This window comes from Bubalus bubalis, chromosome 2 (genome assembly GCF_019923935.1).
Source record: "Bubalus bubalis isolate 160015118507 breed Murrah chromosome 2, NDDB_SH_1, whole genome shotgun sequence".
NCBI lineage: Eukaryota > Metazoa > Chordata > Mammalia > Artiodactyla > Bovidae > Bubalus > Bubalus bubalis.
The window spans coordinates 156,393,708-156,412,075 of NC_059158.1; the positions used below are offsets into that span (position 1 = coordinate 156,393,708).

The window sequence follows — 18,368 nt, forward strand, 5'->3', positions numbered from 1 at the left end:
GGTGGCCCGCGTCGCCCCGCCTCCTCTCCGTCGCCCCGCCTCTCTCCGTCATCCCGCCCCATCCCAATCACCAACCTGGCACGCCCGCCGCAGCGGCTCTCTGTCTCTCCAGTGCAGAACCGTTCCTCAGCGGCTGCATCCTGACGCTCAGCGCTCTCCGCCTACCCGGGTCCCCAGCACATGTAGGTGAGACTCCTTGTTCCTTGTATGTGTGTTTTATTTCGATGCTGTTGGGGAAGGGAAGAAGACAAAAAGTGGCGCTGTGCTCTATTTTGAAAAATTTAATCCTCAGTGGTATACCTCTCACGGTTTTAATTAAAATTAAATCTCCAATGCGTCTGGGAAAAGAGGCTGCATCTCGAGCCTTGCTCCGCCCTCCCGCGGAGGGCGTGGTGTCGAGAGCGATGCTCTGGCTCCAGTTGCTTTGTGCAGCTGGCTGGAAAGGAAAGGGGCAGCCTTAGCCGAGGGGGAGAAAATCTTGCTTCATCCTCTGGAAGGGATGGAAACAAAAGGTGGAGGGGGCGGAATACACTTGTAATTATCCAGAGACCAAGATAATAAATGATTTTTAAAAGACACAATCCCACCTCCACCTTATCTACCTCTCCTCACCCAGGAATGAAGGGAAGAAGGACTCTTTGAGGTTTGATTTGAGGTTTGATCCATTTCAGCTGGGCTGCATAAAATTGAGTCCAAAAGAAGATCTTTTTTTTTTTTTTTTGAAAGGTGTATGCTTCCTGCAAGAAGGCGTCTGTAGGTGTGTGTTTGAGATCCTACCCTCTAGTTCATTTCTTATGCAGGGGAGCTCGCCTATTGAGGATGGGGGAGATTTCTCACCCGCATTTTGGTGCCCATTAACAGTGATTCGCTATTCAAATTCTCCATCTTGCTTTGTGCTGTCTGCCCACCAGAGTGCAATTACACTAGCCTCAGGAGACTTTGCCTAAGAAAGTGGCAGATCTAGGGACTATGACAGGTGCTGTGATCCTAATCGTCCATGCAGGATGCTGTTTCTAATTCTGTAGGAAGGGGGACCCTCCAGGGCTTGAGAGTGGACTCTTGTCTAACACTCACAAAAGTATTGTCCAAGGAGACACACATGCTGACAAAGCAAGAGACTTTATCGGTAGGGGACATCCGGGCATGGGGGTGGGGGTAGCTGCAGGGTAAGGGAACCCAGGAGAACTGCTCTGCCAAGTGGCTCTCAGTCTTGGGTTTTATGGTCACAGGGTTAGTTTCTGGGTTGTCTTTGGCCAGTCATTCTGGTTCAGGGCCCTTCCTGGTGGCTTGCGCATCACTCAGCCAAGATGGATTCCAGCAAGAAGGAATCTGGGAAATTGGTAAGACATGTTGCCTGGCATCTCCTCTCGACCTTTCCCAAAATTTTCTGGTGGGCAGTAGCTTGTTAGTTCCATGTTCCTTACCAGGACCTCCTGTTGTAAGGTAACTCATGCAAGTGGTTACTATTGTGCCTGGCCAGGATGGGCAGTTTCAGTCAGTGGTTCCCCTAAACAAGAATACTGTATTTCTCCCTGCAAGGTATTGAAGTAATGTAAAAGCAAACAAATGCCATCATTCTTTTGTTGGGTCCACCACCGAATTATTCAGAGTGAATTGGAAATGGATCTGGTTGAGAGTGGAATCAGACATCACTGCCTCCCTGTTCCTCCATCCCCCTGCCCTCCTCTGACCTCTTTTGAGAAGAACTTACTCCCTATCTTTGTTGCTGACAGATTCCAAGCTATGCGCCTTAAAGAAGGGAAGATACCTCTTCCGCTTCTCATTTGCTGATTAGTTTATGAAGGGATCACTTCTACTGGTCACCTCTCAGTTCTGAGAGGTTTCTTATTCCAGAAAATTTGAGGCCTTCTTTCTCGGGAGGAAGGAGCACTTTAAATTTCTTTCAATGATACTTTGATTGAAGATCTGATTAAATGTGGTTTGTGACCTGGCCTGGACTTGTGGATTCACGGAGCTCCGCCAGGGTGGTTCCGCATGGACCTGGCAGCGCTGCAGCCGCTGTGTGTGTGTGGTGGCTCAGTGGCCTCAGAGAGGCATTCAGCGGTCCTCCAGTGAAAAGGTGACTGACTGGACAGGCTTCAAGCCAATTTTGCTTGCTGAGGATGACCAGAAGCCATTTTGCAGGCTCAAGGAAGTTGCACTATGAGCAGACAGAAAGCTCTTTTTCACAGTCCAAAGAGAGCCTATGATTTAGGGAGATGTGGAATCTTTTTGAGAGATCTTTTTTTAAAAAGACCTGTAACATGGAAACTTACACTACCATACATAAAATAGATAGCCAATGGGAATTTGCTGTATGGGGAACTCAAACTGGAGGCTCTGTAACAAACTAGAGGGGTGGGTTGGGGAGGGAGATAGGAGGGAGGTTCAGGAGAGAGAGACATGGGTATACCTATGGCTGATTCTTGTTGATGTTTGACAGAGAACCACAAAATTCTGTAAAGCAATTATCCTTTAATTAAAAAAAGAAAGTAGCAAAAATAAATAAACTAAAATAAAACCCGTAAAAATAATTCCTTTGTTCCATGATCAAGTGTTTCTAGATAGATTTCACTTTGGGAAGTTAAATTAAAAAAGACCTGTCCTCTCTGCCCCTGCCTCTGACTTCAGTCAGTGTCTGAATGTCTGCAAACCCCCAACAGGCCTGGAGACCCAGCAACAGCTCTGCCTTTGGGAGGCTCTTTGTTTCCAGATTTTAACTCAGACTCCAGATTGAGCCCTCTTTTCTCAGGGCATCCAAGCCCTGCTGCAATGACTGCTCCTTTGGCTGAATCAAAGACCGCCTGGTGCTCTGCATCACTGCCCTCTTTGTCCTGGGGAAAAAGGCATCAGCGTGGCCATGATCCTCCCACCCTCCCGCTTTGTCATAGCCCATTAGCACTCCCTCGGTTCTTCTTCTGAGATTCTCTTGCTGTTCACCCATCTTCCCACTCCCCCCCACCACCGCATCTGCCTAGTATCTTCATTCTCTCCCCTCCACAAAGCAGCTGCTGGCTCAGACTGACAGGGGCCTGTGGGATTCTCAACACTGAGACAGAATCTCAGTGCTGAAGGAATATCAGTGGGGCATATCTAGCTCTGCCCTGCCTTGATGTAAAAGCAATCCAGAGCCAACTTATATAAGTAAGATTCTTAAAATGTGTTAGTTGCTCAGGTCACGTCCGACTTTTTGTGACTCCATGGACTGTAGCCACCAGGCTTCTCTGTCTATGGAATTCTCCAGGCAAGAATACTGGAGTGGGTATCCATTTCCTTCTCCAGGTGATCTTCCCAACCCAAGGATTGAACCTGGGTGTCCTGCATTGCAGGCAGATCCTTTACATCTGAGCCACCACGGAAGCCAGTTCACAATATTCATCCAATATTTATAGAACACCTTTCATGTGCCAGATACTATTCTAGATATGAAAGATACAGTACAGTGGACAAGACAGTTAGATGTGCTGAACTGAGAGAGTTTATGTTAGGATAAGTTGGGAGTTGAGGATGGAAGGGGCATGTGTGCCATAAGAAGTAAAACAATAAGCAAATGAAAAATCAGACAGTAAAGATCTTATCTTATAGCTCTTACAGTAAAAAGATGCTCAGGCTGCTTATAACCAACTAGCTTAATTACCAGGAGCTATTTCCTCTATAGACAGATGCTCCTCAGGTGATGAACTAGCCTCAGTGTGAAAGCCTTTCAGGACCAGGAGACAAGAGAAGTGCTGCTTAAGGACCACAAAGGAAAAGGCTATAGCCTAACTGTGCTCACAGCCAACCACAGCAACGGGTGGGAGACTAGGCGTTCTAAGTTGCTCCTCCATCATTTTCCAATCACTTGACACTCATCTGAACCAAATTTCCTTCCATTTTTACATTTGTGAGAGTATCTCTCTGAGAGGGTCTACTAGTCATTCTCAGTGGTGAAATGGCAAGCATTTCATCTCTTAGTTGGCCTAGTACATCTAATGGTGTTAAGCCAAGATGCTAAGCAGAGAGTTTGGTCACCCCAGACAGATGACACTTAGCTCTTCGAGTGACAGAGCCACAGGTAAGAAAACTGGAAGAACAGCAGGGCTGGAGCAAGGCACAGTTCACTGTTGTTTTTGTTGTTGTTCAGTGGCTCAGTCGTATCTCACTCTGCCATCCCACGGACTGTAGCATGCCAGGTCTCCCTGTCCCTCACTATCTCCCAGAGTTTGCCCAAGTTCATGTCCATTGAATTGGTGATGCTATCCAACCATCTCATCTTTTACCACCCTCTTCTTTTGCCTTCAATATTTCCCAGCATCAGGATCTTTTCCAATATGGAATAGTCATAAATGAACTTCAAAATGATGATACTTTACCCACCTGGCCCCAGTTCAGGTTCCTTGGAGAAAGAAGATGTGTTAATTTCAGTGAAGGTACAAAAACTCAATTCCTGATTGTACTTAATTAAACCAGTGGAGCAGAGCACCCTAATTTGGAAGCTTTATAAATCAGAGATGGCAAAATGGCACCCTGTTTATGATTTGTTTTGGTTGTTTGTCCCCATGGTAATTTATTTAAATTTATACTAATTGCAACAATTAAAATCACGAACTTCCACATGCAGTTTCAGACAACCCCTACTAAATGGACCTGAATTTGTCTGTGAAAGCAGTTGGCTGAATACTGGGCTTGGTGGGAAAAAGAGAACAGTAACTTCTTATTTCAGATGAGACCTGAGCTCTTTTATTTTCCATAGTCCCCACTACTCCTTGTGTCCAGATGCTAAGTCTTGGTATCATTGGCACTTATTAGCTTTTTTCCAGCCACATTTCATCCATGTATGTTACTTGCTTCCCTGCAATTAATCTAAGAGCAGAGCCTTCAAAGCTTCGTGGCCTCTCCCACCCACCAAGTCCAGAAGTTCTGCTGAGGATCTGGATGGGTTTAGAGAAAGCACTGGATCAGGTCTGCTTCAGTGACTACCTGGCAGCAGAGAATTATAAACAGACTCCAGGAAAATCATGCCCAATGGTAAGAAGTCCATGAAGCACCAGTGTTCCACCTCTGTGGAGGTGGGGTTAGTGACCAAGTGACTGATTGGATGGGAGTAATGACCAGATGTGTGCTGATGCCCCAGCCCAACAAAGGCACTATACCTGGGTAAATAAGTTCATTTTGTGGTCTTGTGAGTCTTTGGTTGTTTACTGACTGCTTCAGAGCTATTGGTTTTCTTTTAATAAACCTTGGAGGAGTACATAGGCAGCTAGAGTGATTGAAGCATTGGAGGAATATGTGAAGGAGATGGTGTAGGCTAGGATGGCAGGACAGGGAGGAGCCAGATCCACAGGTCTTTAGGCCACAGGACAAGTTTAAATTTCATTTTATACCAATGGGAAGTCACTGGAAGATTTTAAACAGAAAATGGCCTGATTTTATGTATGTTTTTAAAAGACCTTTCTAACTGCTAAGTGGAGAATTGATTGCAAGATAGCAAGAATAGAAGCCAGAAGATAAGGAGCATTTTTAGAACCATAGTAAGATGATGGCCTCGTAGACCACAGTGGTAACAATGAAGATGGGAAAAAGTTGTGGATGCAGTTAAGAATTACTTGGAGAATTTCTTTCAAAGATGGCTTAAAATCAGTAGTTTATGCATTAAGTTCCAGAGTTTGAGTAGTATATACTTTAAAACCTATTCCCCCTACCTCAGAATGACTGAAGATTCAGAGCTCATGGTGGATTGAGGTTAACAGTCTGCAGTATCCCATTCATTCATAATCTTTGGACTAGGGGTGGTGGTGGATGGGCGAAGCCTACCATGCAGGAAAAAGAGCAGAGTCATGTCTCTTCTCTTAATTCTATTATTTGAAACCTTGGAAAAAGATAATTTTTTTCCTGCTATATCCCTTCAGTTCAGTTCAGTTCAGTTGCTCAGTCGTGTCCAACTCTTTGCGACCCTATGGACTGCAGCACGCCAGGCCTCCCTGTCCATCACCAACTCCCGGAGCTTACTCAAACTCATATCTATCGAGTCAGTGATGCCATCCAACCATTTCATCCTCTGTCGTCCCCTTCTCCTCCCACCTTCAATCTTTCCCAGCATCAGGGTCTTTTCAAATGAGTCAGTTCTTCGAATTAGGTGACCAAAGTATTAGAGTTTCAGCATCAGCATCAGTCTTCCAATGAATATTCAGGACTGATTTTCTTTAGGATTGACTGGTTGGATCTCGTTGCAATCCAAGGGACTCTCAAGAGTCCTCTCCAACAGTTTAAAAGCATCAGTTCTTTGGTGCTCAGCTTTCTTTATAACCCAACTCTCACATCCATACGTGACTATTGGAAAAACCATAGCTTTGACTAGATGGACCTTTGTTGGCAAAGTAATGTCTTTGCTTTTTAATATGCTATCTAGGTTGGTCATAGCTTTTCTTCCAAGGAGCAAGCGTCTTTTAATTTCATGGCTGCAGTCACTATCTGCAGTGATTTTGGAGCCCAGAAAAAAAAGTCTTTCACTTTTTCCATTGTCTCTCCTACTATTTGCCATGAAGTGATGGGACTGGATGCCATGCTCTTAGTTTTCTGAATGTTGAGTTTTAAGCCAACTTTTTCCCTCTCTTCTTTCACTTTCATCAAGAGGCTCTTTAATTCTTCTTTGTTTTAACCATAAGGGTGGTGTCATCTGCATATCTGAGGTTATTGATATTTTTCCCTGTAATCTTGATTCCAGCTTGTGCTTCATCCAGCCCGGCATTTCACATGATGTACCCTGCATATAAGTTAAATAAGCAGAGTGACAATATACAGCCTTGATGTACTCCTTTCTCAATTTGGAACCAGTCTGTTGTCCCATGTCCAGTTCTAACTGTTGCTTCTTGACCTGCATACAGGTTTCTCAGGAGGCAGATCAGGTAGTCTGGTATTCCCATCTCTTTAAGAATTTTCCACAGTTTATTGTGATCCACACAGTCAAAGGCTTTAGCATAGTCAATAAAGCAGACGTAGATGTTTTTCTGGAACTCTCTTGCTTTTTCCATGATCTAACAGATGTAACTGTTTCAGCATATATCTCTTACGTATAAGAACTCTCTTTCTGAAAAAAGATAATCACAATATCATGTGTGTGTGTTCAGTTGCTCAGTCGTTATCTGACTCTTTGTGGCCCCGTGGACTGTAGTCCACCGTGATCCTCAGTCCATGGAATCTTCAAGGCAAAAATAATCGAGTGAGTTGCCATTTCCTACTCCTGGGGATCTTCCTGACCCAAGGACTGAACCCTGTCTGTGGTGACTCCTGAAATGATGTCTAATGTTTGCTTTTAAATAGTATGAGGAAATGAAACAAAATTGGCTACTGGTATTTTGTTTATTGTTGAAATTGGGTGAGAGGTACAGTGAGGGTTCATTCAAATTATTCTCTTTGCTTCTGTAAAAGTTTGCCACTTTCCCTAATAAAAATTTTCTCCTTTTACATATTTGAAACTTTCCATAATATTAGTTTGCAAAAATAATTGCAGTTGGTGCCAAAGTGATTGAAATGCAAAAGTAATTGTAGTTGGTGCAAAAGTAAGTGTAGTTCAAAAGTAATTGTGATTGGTAGAAAAGTAATAGTAATTGCAGTTGATGCAAAATTAATTGAGGTTGGTGCAATAGTAATTGTTGGTGCAAAAGTAATAGAGGTTAAAAAGTAAGTGTGGTTGGTGCAAAAAAAGTGAAAGTGATAGTCGCTCAGTCATGTCCAACTCTTTGTGATCCCATGGACCGTAGCTTGCCAGACTCCTCTGTCCGTGGAATTCTCCAGGCAAGAATCCTGGAGTGGGTTGCCATTCCTTTCTCCAGGGGATCTTCCTGACCCAGGGATCAAACCCGCATCTCTTGCACCTCCTGCATAAGTCAACCGCAATTACTTTTGAAACTCAATTACTTTTGCACCAACCCCATGTCATAACAATTTTGTTAAGAAGAATTTTTTAAATGCCACTAGCTGGATACTTGCTTAACTGGCACCTCTTTAGCAATAGCACTCAAAACATTACTTTTCCCTTTATGACTCAAGTACCAAGAACACAGGCCGATCTGTTTTTTCTTTAAAAGATGTTGTATAGACTCTCCTCTCTCCCACTTTTTACCTGAAGAATAGTAGAGGAGAGAAAGTGTTAAGAGTTAAATGTGTGCATTCTTTCCAGTGGTCTCCCAAAAGGTGCTAGAACAGATCCCAACAATTCTGGGATCTTGGGCTAACAAAAAACCAGGAGACAAGTGTCCTTTATAGAATACCAGGGAAGGCATGGTTGGTGAAGTGGTGCCAGTGTTGAGTGGCACCGCTTGCTCAAAATTGCATTCAACCATTTGCGTATAGTTGTAATGTCTGACTTAATAGCCAGAAGCCTGGAATGCTAGTCCCAGCCATAGGAATCTCCATCTATGGTGCAAGGAAGAATGGTCCTTAACCTGTCTGTAAGGCTTTCTCACCCAACTTCTTTATACTTGGCATCCCCCAGCTAGATTGATGGGTTTTACATAATACATGCAACTCAAAATATAGCAACACAAATAAAATTTTATTCACGATTCATTCTTGTAAACATATGTCCATATTCAGTTCAGTTCAGTTCAGTTGCTCAGTCGTGTCCGACTCTTTGCGACCCCATGAATCGCAGCATGCCAGGCCTCCCTGTCCATCACCAACTCCCAGAGTTCACTCAGACTCACGTCCATCAAGTCAGTGATGCCATCCAACCATCTCATCCTCTGTCGTCCCCTTCTCCTCCTGCCCCCAATCCCTCCCAGCATCAGAGTCTTTTCCAATGAGTCAACTGTTCTCATGAGGTGGCCAAAGTACTGGAGTTTCAGCTTTAGCATCATTCCTTCCAAAGAAATCCCTTAGTCTCGAAATAAAGTTTTTGAGAAATAAATGGAGGGCAAGGCGTCTGCCAAGTTGAGGACCATTTCCTAAACCCCTCTCCATCTCACCCGATTCATTCCCTGTTGATGACTTTGTTTCCCTGTCTTTCAAGTGCAACTCGTCATTGGAACGCCTTTGCATTAGCTGCATCCTGGAAGAAGCTCTGTGATGTTGTGGGTCATGAGTTTGCTCTGGCAGATTGGACTCTTGACAAGGAACAGCTAGATTTGAAGACGAGGATGGAAGAGCCAGCACTGGTGGAAGGCCAGAGTCAGCTCCCCAGCCCCCACCACAGCTCCCTGAGGAAAGCCATGGCAGCTGCTCTGGTCCTCGATGGAGAATCTACCATGGGGCGCAGGAAAAAGAAGAAGAAAGAGTCCCGCCCAGAATCTATCATCATCTACCGGTCAGAGAGTGAGACACTGGATGAGGAGCCTGGGGAATCGGAAGGTGGAGATCAGCCTAAAGAGGAGGAGGGAGATGATTTCATAGACTATCCTGTGGATGATGGTGAGTCTCTCTGGGGTCACCTGCTTAAAGCCACAGGGAGCAGGCCCAGTGAGGATCCTGTAGAAGCCAGGCAGGCATTCAGTCACTGACCTGCTTCTTACTGATACATTTCTTCTCACGATGTTGCAGTCTTCATCCAACAAGTCAACAATATTTGTTGAGCATTTATTGTGGTTCTCTTCTAAGTAATATGGAGGAGAACTCTACTTTTTTTGAAATTCCTAGTATAATAGAAGAGACCAATTTATACACAAAAATTAGTAATATAAGCCAACAAGGCTAACTAAATTTAATACATGTAGTTGATGTGCATAAGAATCAGGAAAACATGAATTATAACATATGAGTTATAATATTCCTTCACTATATAATATTCACTTCCTATATGGATGGCAAAAAATTAGGTAAAAGATATTAACATCAATGTGAGTAAATGGATATACTCTCATATACCTCATGTGGAAAAGGTATCTGCTTTTGGGAAATATGTCAATATCTATTAAATTCAAAATATGCATAGCTTACGTCCTAGAAATTCTCAGTATCTACCACATGCCCGTGTGCATAAGGAAGCAGTTATAAAAATGTTTGTTGCTGCTAAGGAAACTGCAGGACATCTATATTAAGTGTCACTATTCAGCAGTAGACGGACATGGTAGATCTATTTGTGTATACAGGTCATCCCTAAGACATATGCCCATGGTGAATGGGATGAGCCAAGTCGCTGCTCTCATGCCACTTACCTTCCAGTCAGGGGAAGACAGATAGCAAACAACTCAGCAAACAAAAGATGATTTCAAAAGATAATAGTGGTACAGGTTCCAAAGACAGTAAACCTCCGTGACAGGAAGGGATGTGACCAAGTGAGGGAAGGGGGTGGAGGGCTAGACCGCACAGCCTCTCAGAGGAAGGGACATTTGCTCTTGAGGTAGCCCCATTCTGTCCCTTATTCAGCCAGGGGCTAGATGTCCACAGGGCCTCGGGGAGCTGCCAACCAAACGCCTTCACATACTAAAGACCGTGGACTTTGCTGCATGTTTTACACTCACTACCTGCAGCCTCACTCCCAGGCCCGCCAAAGAGTGGCTGTTTGGTGGGGGTGGGAGTGATGCTGCTGGTGGTGGGGACAGTGGCGGTGGTACTGGTGGAGCATCTGTGCTGGGGCATGTGTATGTGGTGTGCGTGTGTGTGTGTGTGGTGCCTGTGTGTGTACAGAACTTGGATATGAAGCCTGGGATGTCGACCGGATTTCTCTCTCAGAGAAGCATGGAGGTAGGAATAAGGAGAGAAGAGGAGTGGGCTGCCCATCAGTATAGCACGCATACACGGTGCCACCTTCACACACGGTAGCCGATACTCAGGAACAGTATTCACAGCACTTACAAACCAGAAATATGATCACGCTGAAGAAGTATCTGTGCTAGAGTTCTCACTCCCTTCCATATTGCAGACATGATAGAAGCCCAGAGAAGTAGAGATAATAAAAAACAAGCTTAACCTGCTTCACAGTCTTAGCAGGGCCCTGGCAGGAGAGCTGATCATGGGAATACTAACCCTTCCCTTGAGGGAGACTCATTGAATCTGCTGTGAAACCACTGACTTCGTAGGGTGTCAGGGACCAGAATAAAGGACCTTCTTGTACTCGGCTCCAGTCTCAGGGGACAACCCTGATGAAATGTCTGTTCTTCTGATCTTGACTTTCACCTCTTTGTGCCCTGCAGGTGTGTGGAACGTGCCCGTGGACAGCCGCTATGTCACATTAACTGGGACCATCACCCGAGGAAAGAAAAAGGGACAGATGGTAGACATCCATGTCACGTTGACAGAGAAGGAACTGCAGGAACTCACCAAGCCCAAGGCATCGTCAAGGGAAACAACACCTGGAGGCAGAAAGGCCTGCCAGCTGGGAGCAGACCGTGGGCCACATGTGGTCCTCTGGACATTGGTCTGCCTGCCTGTGGTTTTCCTCCTCTCCTTTGTGGTCTCTTTCTACTATGGCACCATCACTTGGTACAACATCTTTCTCGTATACAACGAGGAGAGGACCTTCTGGCACAAGATCTCATGTTGCCCCTGCCTCATCCTCTTCTATCCAGTGCTCATCATGGCCATGGCCTCTTCCCTGGGCCTCTATGCGGCCGTGGTCCAGCTCTCATGGTCCTGGGAAGCCTGGTGGCAAGCTGCCCGGGACATGGAGAAAGGCTTCTGTGGTTGGCTATGCAGTAAGCTGGGTCTGGAAGACTGTTCTCCCTATAGCATTGTGGAGTTGCTTGAATCAGACAACATCTCAGGCAATCTGTCCAACAAGGATGCCACCCAGGAGGTAGAAACATCCACTGTCTAAATTCCCAATGACTTACTTCATTCTCTGGTCTTAGTAGCCTGTTTATCATCTTCCAGTTCCAGAATACTCCTTGTTTAAATTATTCCTTCTCTCCCCACTATACACTGTTCTTCTGGAAATTTTTAGTCCACACTTATCTGTCATATCATCTTGTTGGTTTTCAGGAGGGCAGGAAACGGAAAAGTAATTTGTGCCCAAATAGTCCATCTAATGGATAAACTCTTCTTTGTTCGTTACCCTAAGATAACCCTTTATCTGAGACAAGGAAGTTCAGGTGTGAAACAGTTCAGGAACTTGAAGGTATTCCTGGTGCCTGGAACCTAGGTTAGTATGTGACTAAATGTGACAGGGAGAATAAGGAGGCTCAGGGAAGACCAAATCCACTAATAAGATAATAGATAGTGATGGAGTGAAACATATAAGAAGCAGGGTTGCTACAGTGTAGCAGAATGTAAGAATTTGTGTGTATCACTTAGATTTTGATTTATATCTTAAATATAATTGAAGTCCAAATATCAGTAATTTAAACAAGACAAAAGTCTGTTCTTTCTTGTACAGAAGAAGTCTGGAGGCAGACCATCAGGGAAACTGATAAAGTCATCAGAGTTCCAGGCTTTCTTTTTATTTCCCAACCCTCATCGCCTTTATCCTCAGCAACTAGCACTGACTACATCTCCAGTCGTCCCATTCACATTTCAGACAGAACAGAGGACAGGGCAGAGAAGAGCACATACACTCTCCCTAAGCTAAGGAGGTTTCCCAGGAGTCCCTCTCAACACTTCTTCTATCTCATTGGCCAGGCCTTACTCACATGACCTCATGAGCAAAAGAGGCTGGAAAATGTAGTCTTTTGACTGGGCAGCTGTATTCTAAATATTTGGATTCTGCTAATTTAAGAGACAAGGAAAGAATGGCTATTTTGGTAGGCAAGTAAGAGTCTCTGGCTTACAGTAATTATTTAAATACATTCAGATCCCAAACTGTGAATATAGTTCTATTTATGTATTTATTTATTTATTTAAGCCTAAATCTTACACAGAGAACTTATACATAGATACTAGCTACATATACTATGCATAAACCACACAGATATTAGCAACTCGTGTGTTGCAATTAAATATCTGTAATGCCGTATGGTTTCAGGTGTTTTCAAAAGGAAGAGTGGATAGCTGAGTACAATTGTATCATGTACAAATTACAGTAGCAAAGCTTTTTTCCAGGTAGTGAAGATGGACTGGGTGATTATATTTAATGTAATGTACAGATGAAGGACTGGGAAGAGAGGCATTGCATCTGTCTGACATTCCCCCGCCCCCGCTCCACAACCCCCAGCAGGGTCAGTAACCCTAAGCAAAAGAAGATGGAGTCAGCTTTGGGTGTGTGTGTGTGCTCAGTCATGTCCAACTCTACAACCCTATGGACCGTAGCCCACCAGGCTCCTCTGTCCATGGGATTTTCCAGGCAAGAGTACTGGAGCAAGTTGCCATTTCCTCCAGGGGATCTTACTGACCCAGGGACTGAACCTATGTCTTCTGTGTCTCCTGCACTGGCAGGCGGATTCTTTACCACTGAACCACCTGGGAAGCCCCAGCTTGGGGTGGTTTGACCAAACCTCACTCAGAATTTTCTGGAGTTCATCAACAAATACAGTCTTTGCTGAGAAGCTTGGATCTTTGTGGCCACTGAGGGTATAAACCCTAGATGAATCCAGACTAATACATTCTGAACTTAAAAAAATTCCTGAGGGATCCCTTTCTAATTAAAAAAAAAAAAATCGTATGCGGTCACACAGATTTTTAAAGTTTGGGTCCTTACAGGAAGAGCTGGTGTCCATGTTCATGTTTCAGGAAGAAGCTGTTGAAAGAACTGCTGTGAATCAAACCCAATGGGTCAGGTAACGCTGTGCCACAGAAGGCCAGGGGCATTTGCCTCATGCATGGTGCTGAATTCCCCCTTCAGAGGGAAACCCATCCTTTTAAAAATAACTATCATTAGTTTGAAAAAACCCAACTCTGTCCAGCATTATTGAAGATAACTTTGATGCTGTCTGGTGGTTTTGCAGAGATATAAACAATTGAAATGAAGACAACAATAAAATCTAATTAATGTTTGCTCACTTTGTCTCTGAGTCTCTCCAACATTGAACACTACAGTTTTCAGAAAAAGAGTGAGTGTGGTGACTGTTTTAAAGGTGTGTAATGGTCTTAATATGGGTCCTTAACATCTTGACTCTTCCCACCTACCACCAATTTGTGAGGCTTCTGTTTCGGTGGACTCGTCCCACAGATCACAGATTTACCTAAGCCTACATTAGGAAGTTGCAGCTTTATTTGCCACATTTTTTTCAGAGGTTAAGGAAACCAGTGGGCAAGGTCCAAAGCAGTCACGATTAGGACAAAGGTAAGATGTCCCTGCGGGATGGAGGAGGGTGGGGTTAGGGTAAGGAACAAGGGATACCTAGATGAAGTAGATGTAGCCCTCACCCTAGTTGAGCTTGCCAGCTAGTGGAACCCATATGTTCATAAAATCATGTCAAAAGGGCTCTGAGAGACAGATGGAAAAGTCTAAACTAGAGGAAGGAAAACCTCACCAAACAGACCCAAAGCAATCTCATCTCAGCTGTTAGCAAATGCCTAGAGAATTTTAGAGGAGAAATTAGAGTTAAATGCCATATTTGAACATTCTGTTAGCTCTTTGGTAGGTATCAGGAAGGAGGACTATGCTTTCCAGTTGCTTTGCGGCCATAATATACTGAGCTGGGTAAACTGTATTTGATCCAGTATATTAATACCAATGTTGCCAAGTGTGTTTTTTTCGGGGAGGGGGCACACAGCACGTAGGATTTTAGTTCCCTGACCAGGAATCGAACTGTGCCCCCTGCATTGGAAGCACAGAGTTTGTTTTGTTTTTATTTATTTTAACTGGAGGCTAATTACTTTACAATATTGTGGTGGTTTTTGCCATACATTCACATGAATCAGCCATGGGTGTACATGTGTTCCCCATCCTGAACACCCCCTCCCACCTCCCTCCCCATTCCATCCCTCAGGGTCATCCCAGTGCACCAGCCCTGAGCACCCTGTCTCATACATCTAACTTGGACTGGCAATCTATTTCACATGTGATATTATGCATGTTTCAATGCTATTCTCTCAAATCATCCCACCCTCGCCTTCTCCCACAGAGTCCAAAAGTCTGTTCTTTACATGTGTCTCTTTTGCTGTCTCGCATATAGGGTCATCATTACCATCTTTCTAAATTCCATATATATGCGTTAATATACTGTATTGGTGTTTTTCTTTCTGACTTCACTGTGTATAATAGGCTCCAGTTTCATCCACCTCATTAGAACTGATTCAAATGCATTCTTTTTAATGGCTGAATAATATTCCATTGTGTATATGTACCACAGCTTTCCTATCCATTCGTCTGCCGATGGACATCTAGGTTGTAGAAGTGGACCACTGGACCACCAGGAAGTCCCCCAAGCCATCTAGTCCATCGACATTAAGTTGCCATCCTTCATTTCAGTTCAAGTCCAGGGGGAGCAAAATCTCCTTGGATTGTGATTATCCATGGTTTCCAATGAAACAAGGTTCTAAATCTTTAAAAGAATTAATTTTAGATGACTTGATTCATTGCATCATTGAGGGCCATCCAGGGCTTAAGTTTTACAGTGTTGTAAAAGATTAGTGGCCAAAATCAGAAATTTCCTCCTCTTTAATTACTAACATAAGCTTGTTGAAATACTTCCTAGGCCCAAGATGGAGCTACTCCTGCCTAGGTCCCACACTAGCAAACCAAAATTTTAGATCACTTTTTTATCCCTTTAAATGCTCTGCTTGACCAGAAACACAGTACAATTGTCCCTAGCATCAGTGGGGGATTGGATCTAGGACCTCTGGGGAGACCAAATTCCGTGGATGCTCAAGTCCCTTATAAAAATGATAGGAGAGTTGGTTCTTTACATCTGGATTCTGCATCATTGAATTCAACGAACCAGGGGTTGAACTTGATCCACAGTTGGCTGAACCTATGGTTGCCCAACCCATGGATGTGGTGGGCCAACTGTGTGTGTAGTCAGCCAACTCCCAGACAGCAAGCCAACTCTGGGCTCTATACTTACTTCCTTGTTCCTTCTCATTCCAAACAAGGCTTACTATGTGGCCCATAGCTAATTAGATTTTTTCTATTTTCATCTTCCTTGTTGGTTATTATCTATCCTATAGAAGCTTCCTGCCTTTGTCCTATTTTGTGGTTCTTTGAATCTGCTTCAAAAAGTGTTAAATAAAATCTGTATCACTGGCATTGTTTTCTTTAATCATTTTTAACAAGCATTTTATGTCTTTTTAACGGCATTTAAAAATCACATCAACATGGAACATCACTGCTCACATCTTTCTGGGATATAAACTTATTTCATATCTGTACTTTGTTAAGAGTTTAAACTAATTTTTCCAATTGTTCATATAAACATCGTTACACCTCTGTCAGAACACAAAACCTGCACATTTTAATTTTGTATAATGTTCATAAATTCATCACTTATGTAGTTCATCAGAGCAATATCAGAACAATATCAAACTCAAATACATTTCAGCAACTTAAATTGTAATTTCAAGTTAAAATTTTTTACTTGCCTTTGTTAACTACTCCAAAGGGAAGCTTAGTCTACACTACAGCAAGAGTTGAAAATATCCCTGTTGTTTCAGTTATCTCTTGTTGTGTAACAGGTAAAACTTAACTGGATTAAAATAACAATCATTTGACTTATTTGCTCATAATTCACAATTTGGGTGGAGCCTGATGGCTATGACTAGTCCATATCTCTCTAATACTAGTGAGAAAAAAGAGAGAAGGAAATAGAGGCTACACACAAGATAAAATCATGGACATAAAGCATAGAGATCTCCTTCACCATGTTGAGTCACCAGTAATTATTTAACTGTCATACAAAAAATACTTCAATATTTCAGCCTTAAAAGAACTCCTTGAATCAACATCTAGGTGAACTTCCTGAACTCTAAAAAGCACAGTCTAAAAGTATCTGACTCTCCTGGCTTCAGTCTGTTCGTAATTCGGGTTCCCTCAAGATCCCTCCTTCATCATGGCCTCCCCACATCTTTCCAGCTTCACATCTGCTTTTCTTAAGTCTGATTTTCAAGATGATTAGACTTAATGTTCTAGGTTGGCAGACACTTGCAAGTTGCTAGATCCTTTGTCCAATCAGCCATCAGCTTGTGGGCCATTTAGTACAGAAAATAGCCTTTTCTGTGCAAGGTTCAACTTGGGCCTGCCTCCCTCAAAGGGGCTGCAGGCTGGACAGTTTCCTTTGAAAGGGGGTAGGGAGATTGTCAGGCACCGTAATTGACAGCTGCCACTTCAAGAACATCTCCCTAGATTCTTCTTCTTGAATTAAACCTCACTTCCCCCTTTCCAAACTAGGTATGTGCTAAGTCACTTCAGTCCTATCTAGTTTTTGCGACTATATGGGCTAAGCCCATCAGGCTCCTCTGTCCATGGGATTCTCCAAGCAAGAATACTCAAGTGGGTTGCAGTGCCCTCCTCCAGGAGATCTTCCCCACTCAGGAATTGAACCTGCCAGTCTTATATCTCCTGCACTGGCAGACAGGTTCTGTACCACGACCACCACCTGTGAAGCTCAGGGATACTCTGAAGTATTGGCAGATCTTCAGCAGATGCTGTTCATGCCTCCAGGCCTATATACATCCCACCTCCTCTTCAAGAAAGAATGCTGTTTCCACTTTTGATTGCCTGGAAACTACTTTTCCTTCAGGAACTGGTTCTAAGGTCATCGCATCTGCTGTCTTTCCTTATCCTTCTTATAAGAAGAAACAGAATTTATTCTTGCTCATATACAAGTAAATCTAACTCCAGATCTCTGACATAAAACGCTGTGTTATTCTCAATGTGAGAAAAGGAGAGTGACTCTTTCGGAGAAGAGATTCCTATTTACCTAATTCTAGAAATTTGGGAAGTTCGAAGACCACAAAGTCCCTTCAGTTCAGTTCAGTCGCTCAGTCGTGGCCAACTCTTTGCAATCCCATGGACTGCAGCACACCAGGCCTTGCTGTCCATCACCAATTCCCGAAGCTTACTCAAACTCATGTCCATTGAGTCGGTGATGCCATCCAACCATCTCATCCTCTGTCGTCCCCTTTTCCTCCCGCCTTCTATCTTTCCCAGCATCAGTGTCTTTTCAAATGAGTCAGTTCTTCGCATCAAGTGGCCAAAGTATTGGAGTTTCAGCTTCAACATCAGTCCTTCCAATGAATATTCACGACAGATTTCCTTAAGTTCCTTAAAGTGAAAGTGAAGTCGCTCAGTCGTGTCCGACTCTTTGCGACCCCGTGGACTGTATAGCCTACCACGCTCCTCCGTCCACGGTTCCTTAACCAGGGGACAAACGCAGTGAACCCGCGCATGCTCAGAGTGTCGACGCACAATTTCCCCGCCCCTTTCAGGCTCCGCGGGAAGCCGCTTTTCCTGCAACACTCCAGGCACTCCAGCTCCGAATCCTGTGGAACTGAGTTTCGGCGCCGCAGGTTCCCGCTCGGAAGAGGCGGTCGAGGCGCTTGTGGGGCAGCAGCATGGCGCGGTCCTGGGATAAGGTAGA

General features: G+C 43.9%; 2 protein-coding genes across 5 annotated transcripts in view; both read left to right on the forward strand.

Moving 5' to 3' along the window:
- The first annotated feature begins 28 nt into the window (after positions 1–28).
- TMEM169 (transmembrane protein 169) lies at positions 29–13,847 on the forward strand. Of its 2 annotated transcripts, none has more exons than XM_006076461.4 (3): positions 29–186; positions 8,990–9,387; positions 11,109–13,847. In XM_006076461.4, exons 2-3 carry the CDS (start codon positions 9,117–9,119, stop codon positions 11,729–11,731), a joined length of 894 nt encoding a protein of 297 aa, XP_006076523.3. In that variant the 5' UTR covers positions 29–186; positions 8,990–9,116; the 3' UTR covers positions 11,732–13,847. The 2 variants fall into 2 exon arrangements, with proteins under 2 accessions (XP_006076523.3, XP_006076524.3); XM_006076462.4 differs by having other exon boundaries at positions 44–182.
- A 4,338-nt stretch (positions 13,848–18,185) lies between these two features.
- The window catches only part of XRCC5 (X-ray repair cross complementing 5), an 84,283-nt gene continuing 84,100 nt past the window's right edge, over positions 18,186–18,368 (forward strand). For 2 of the 3 annotated variants that reach the window (XM_025278223.3, XR_006548945.2), the window contains exon 1: positions 18,186–18,363. In XM_025278223.3, coding sequence (XP_025134008.3) covers positions 18,343–18,363 — 21 coding nt within the window. In that variant the 5' untranslated portion in view covers positions 18,186–18,342. The remainder of the gene's footprint in view (positions 18,364–18,368) is intronic. The other variant, XM_006076459.4, reaches the window with a different exon arrangement.

Coding starts and splice junctions, on each gene's coding strand:
- TMEM169 (XM_006076461.4), top strand. CDS start 9,117: ATGGAAGAGCCAGCACTGGTGGAAGGCCAGAGTCAGCTCCCCAGCCCC. Junction 9,388..11,108: donor AGACTATCCTGTGGATGATG/GTGAGTCTCTCT, acceptor TGTGCCCTGCAG/GTGTGTGGAACGTGCCCGTG.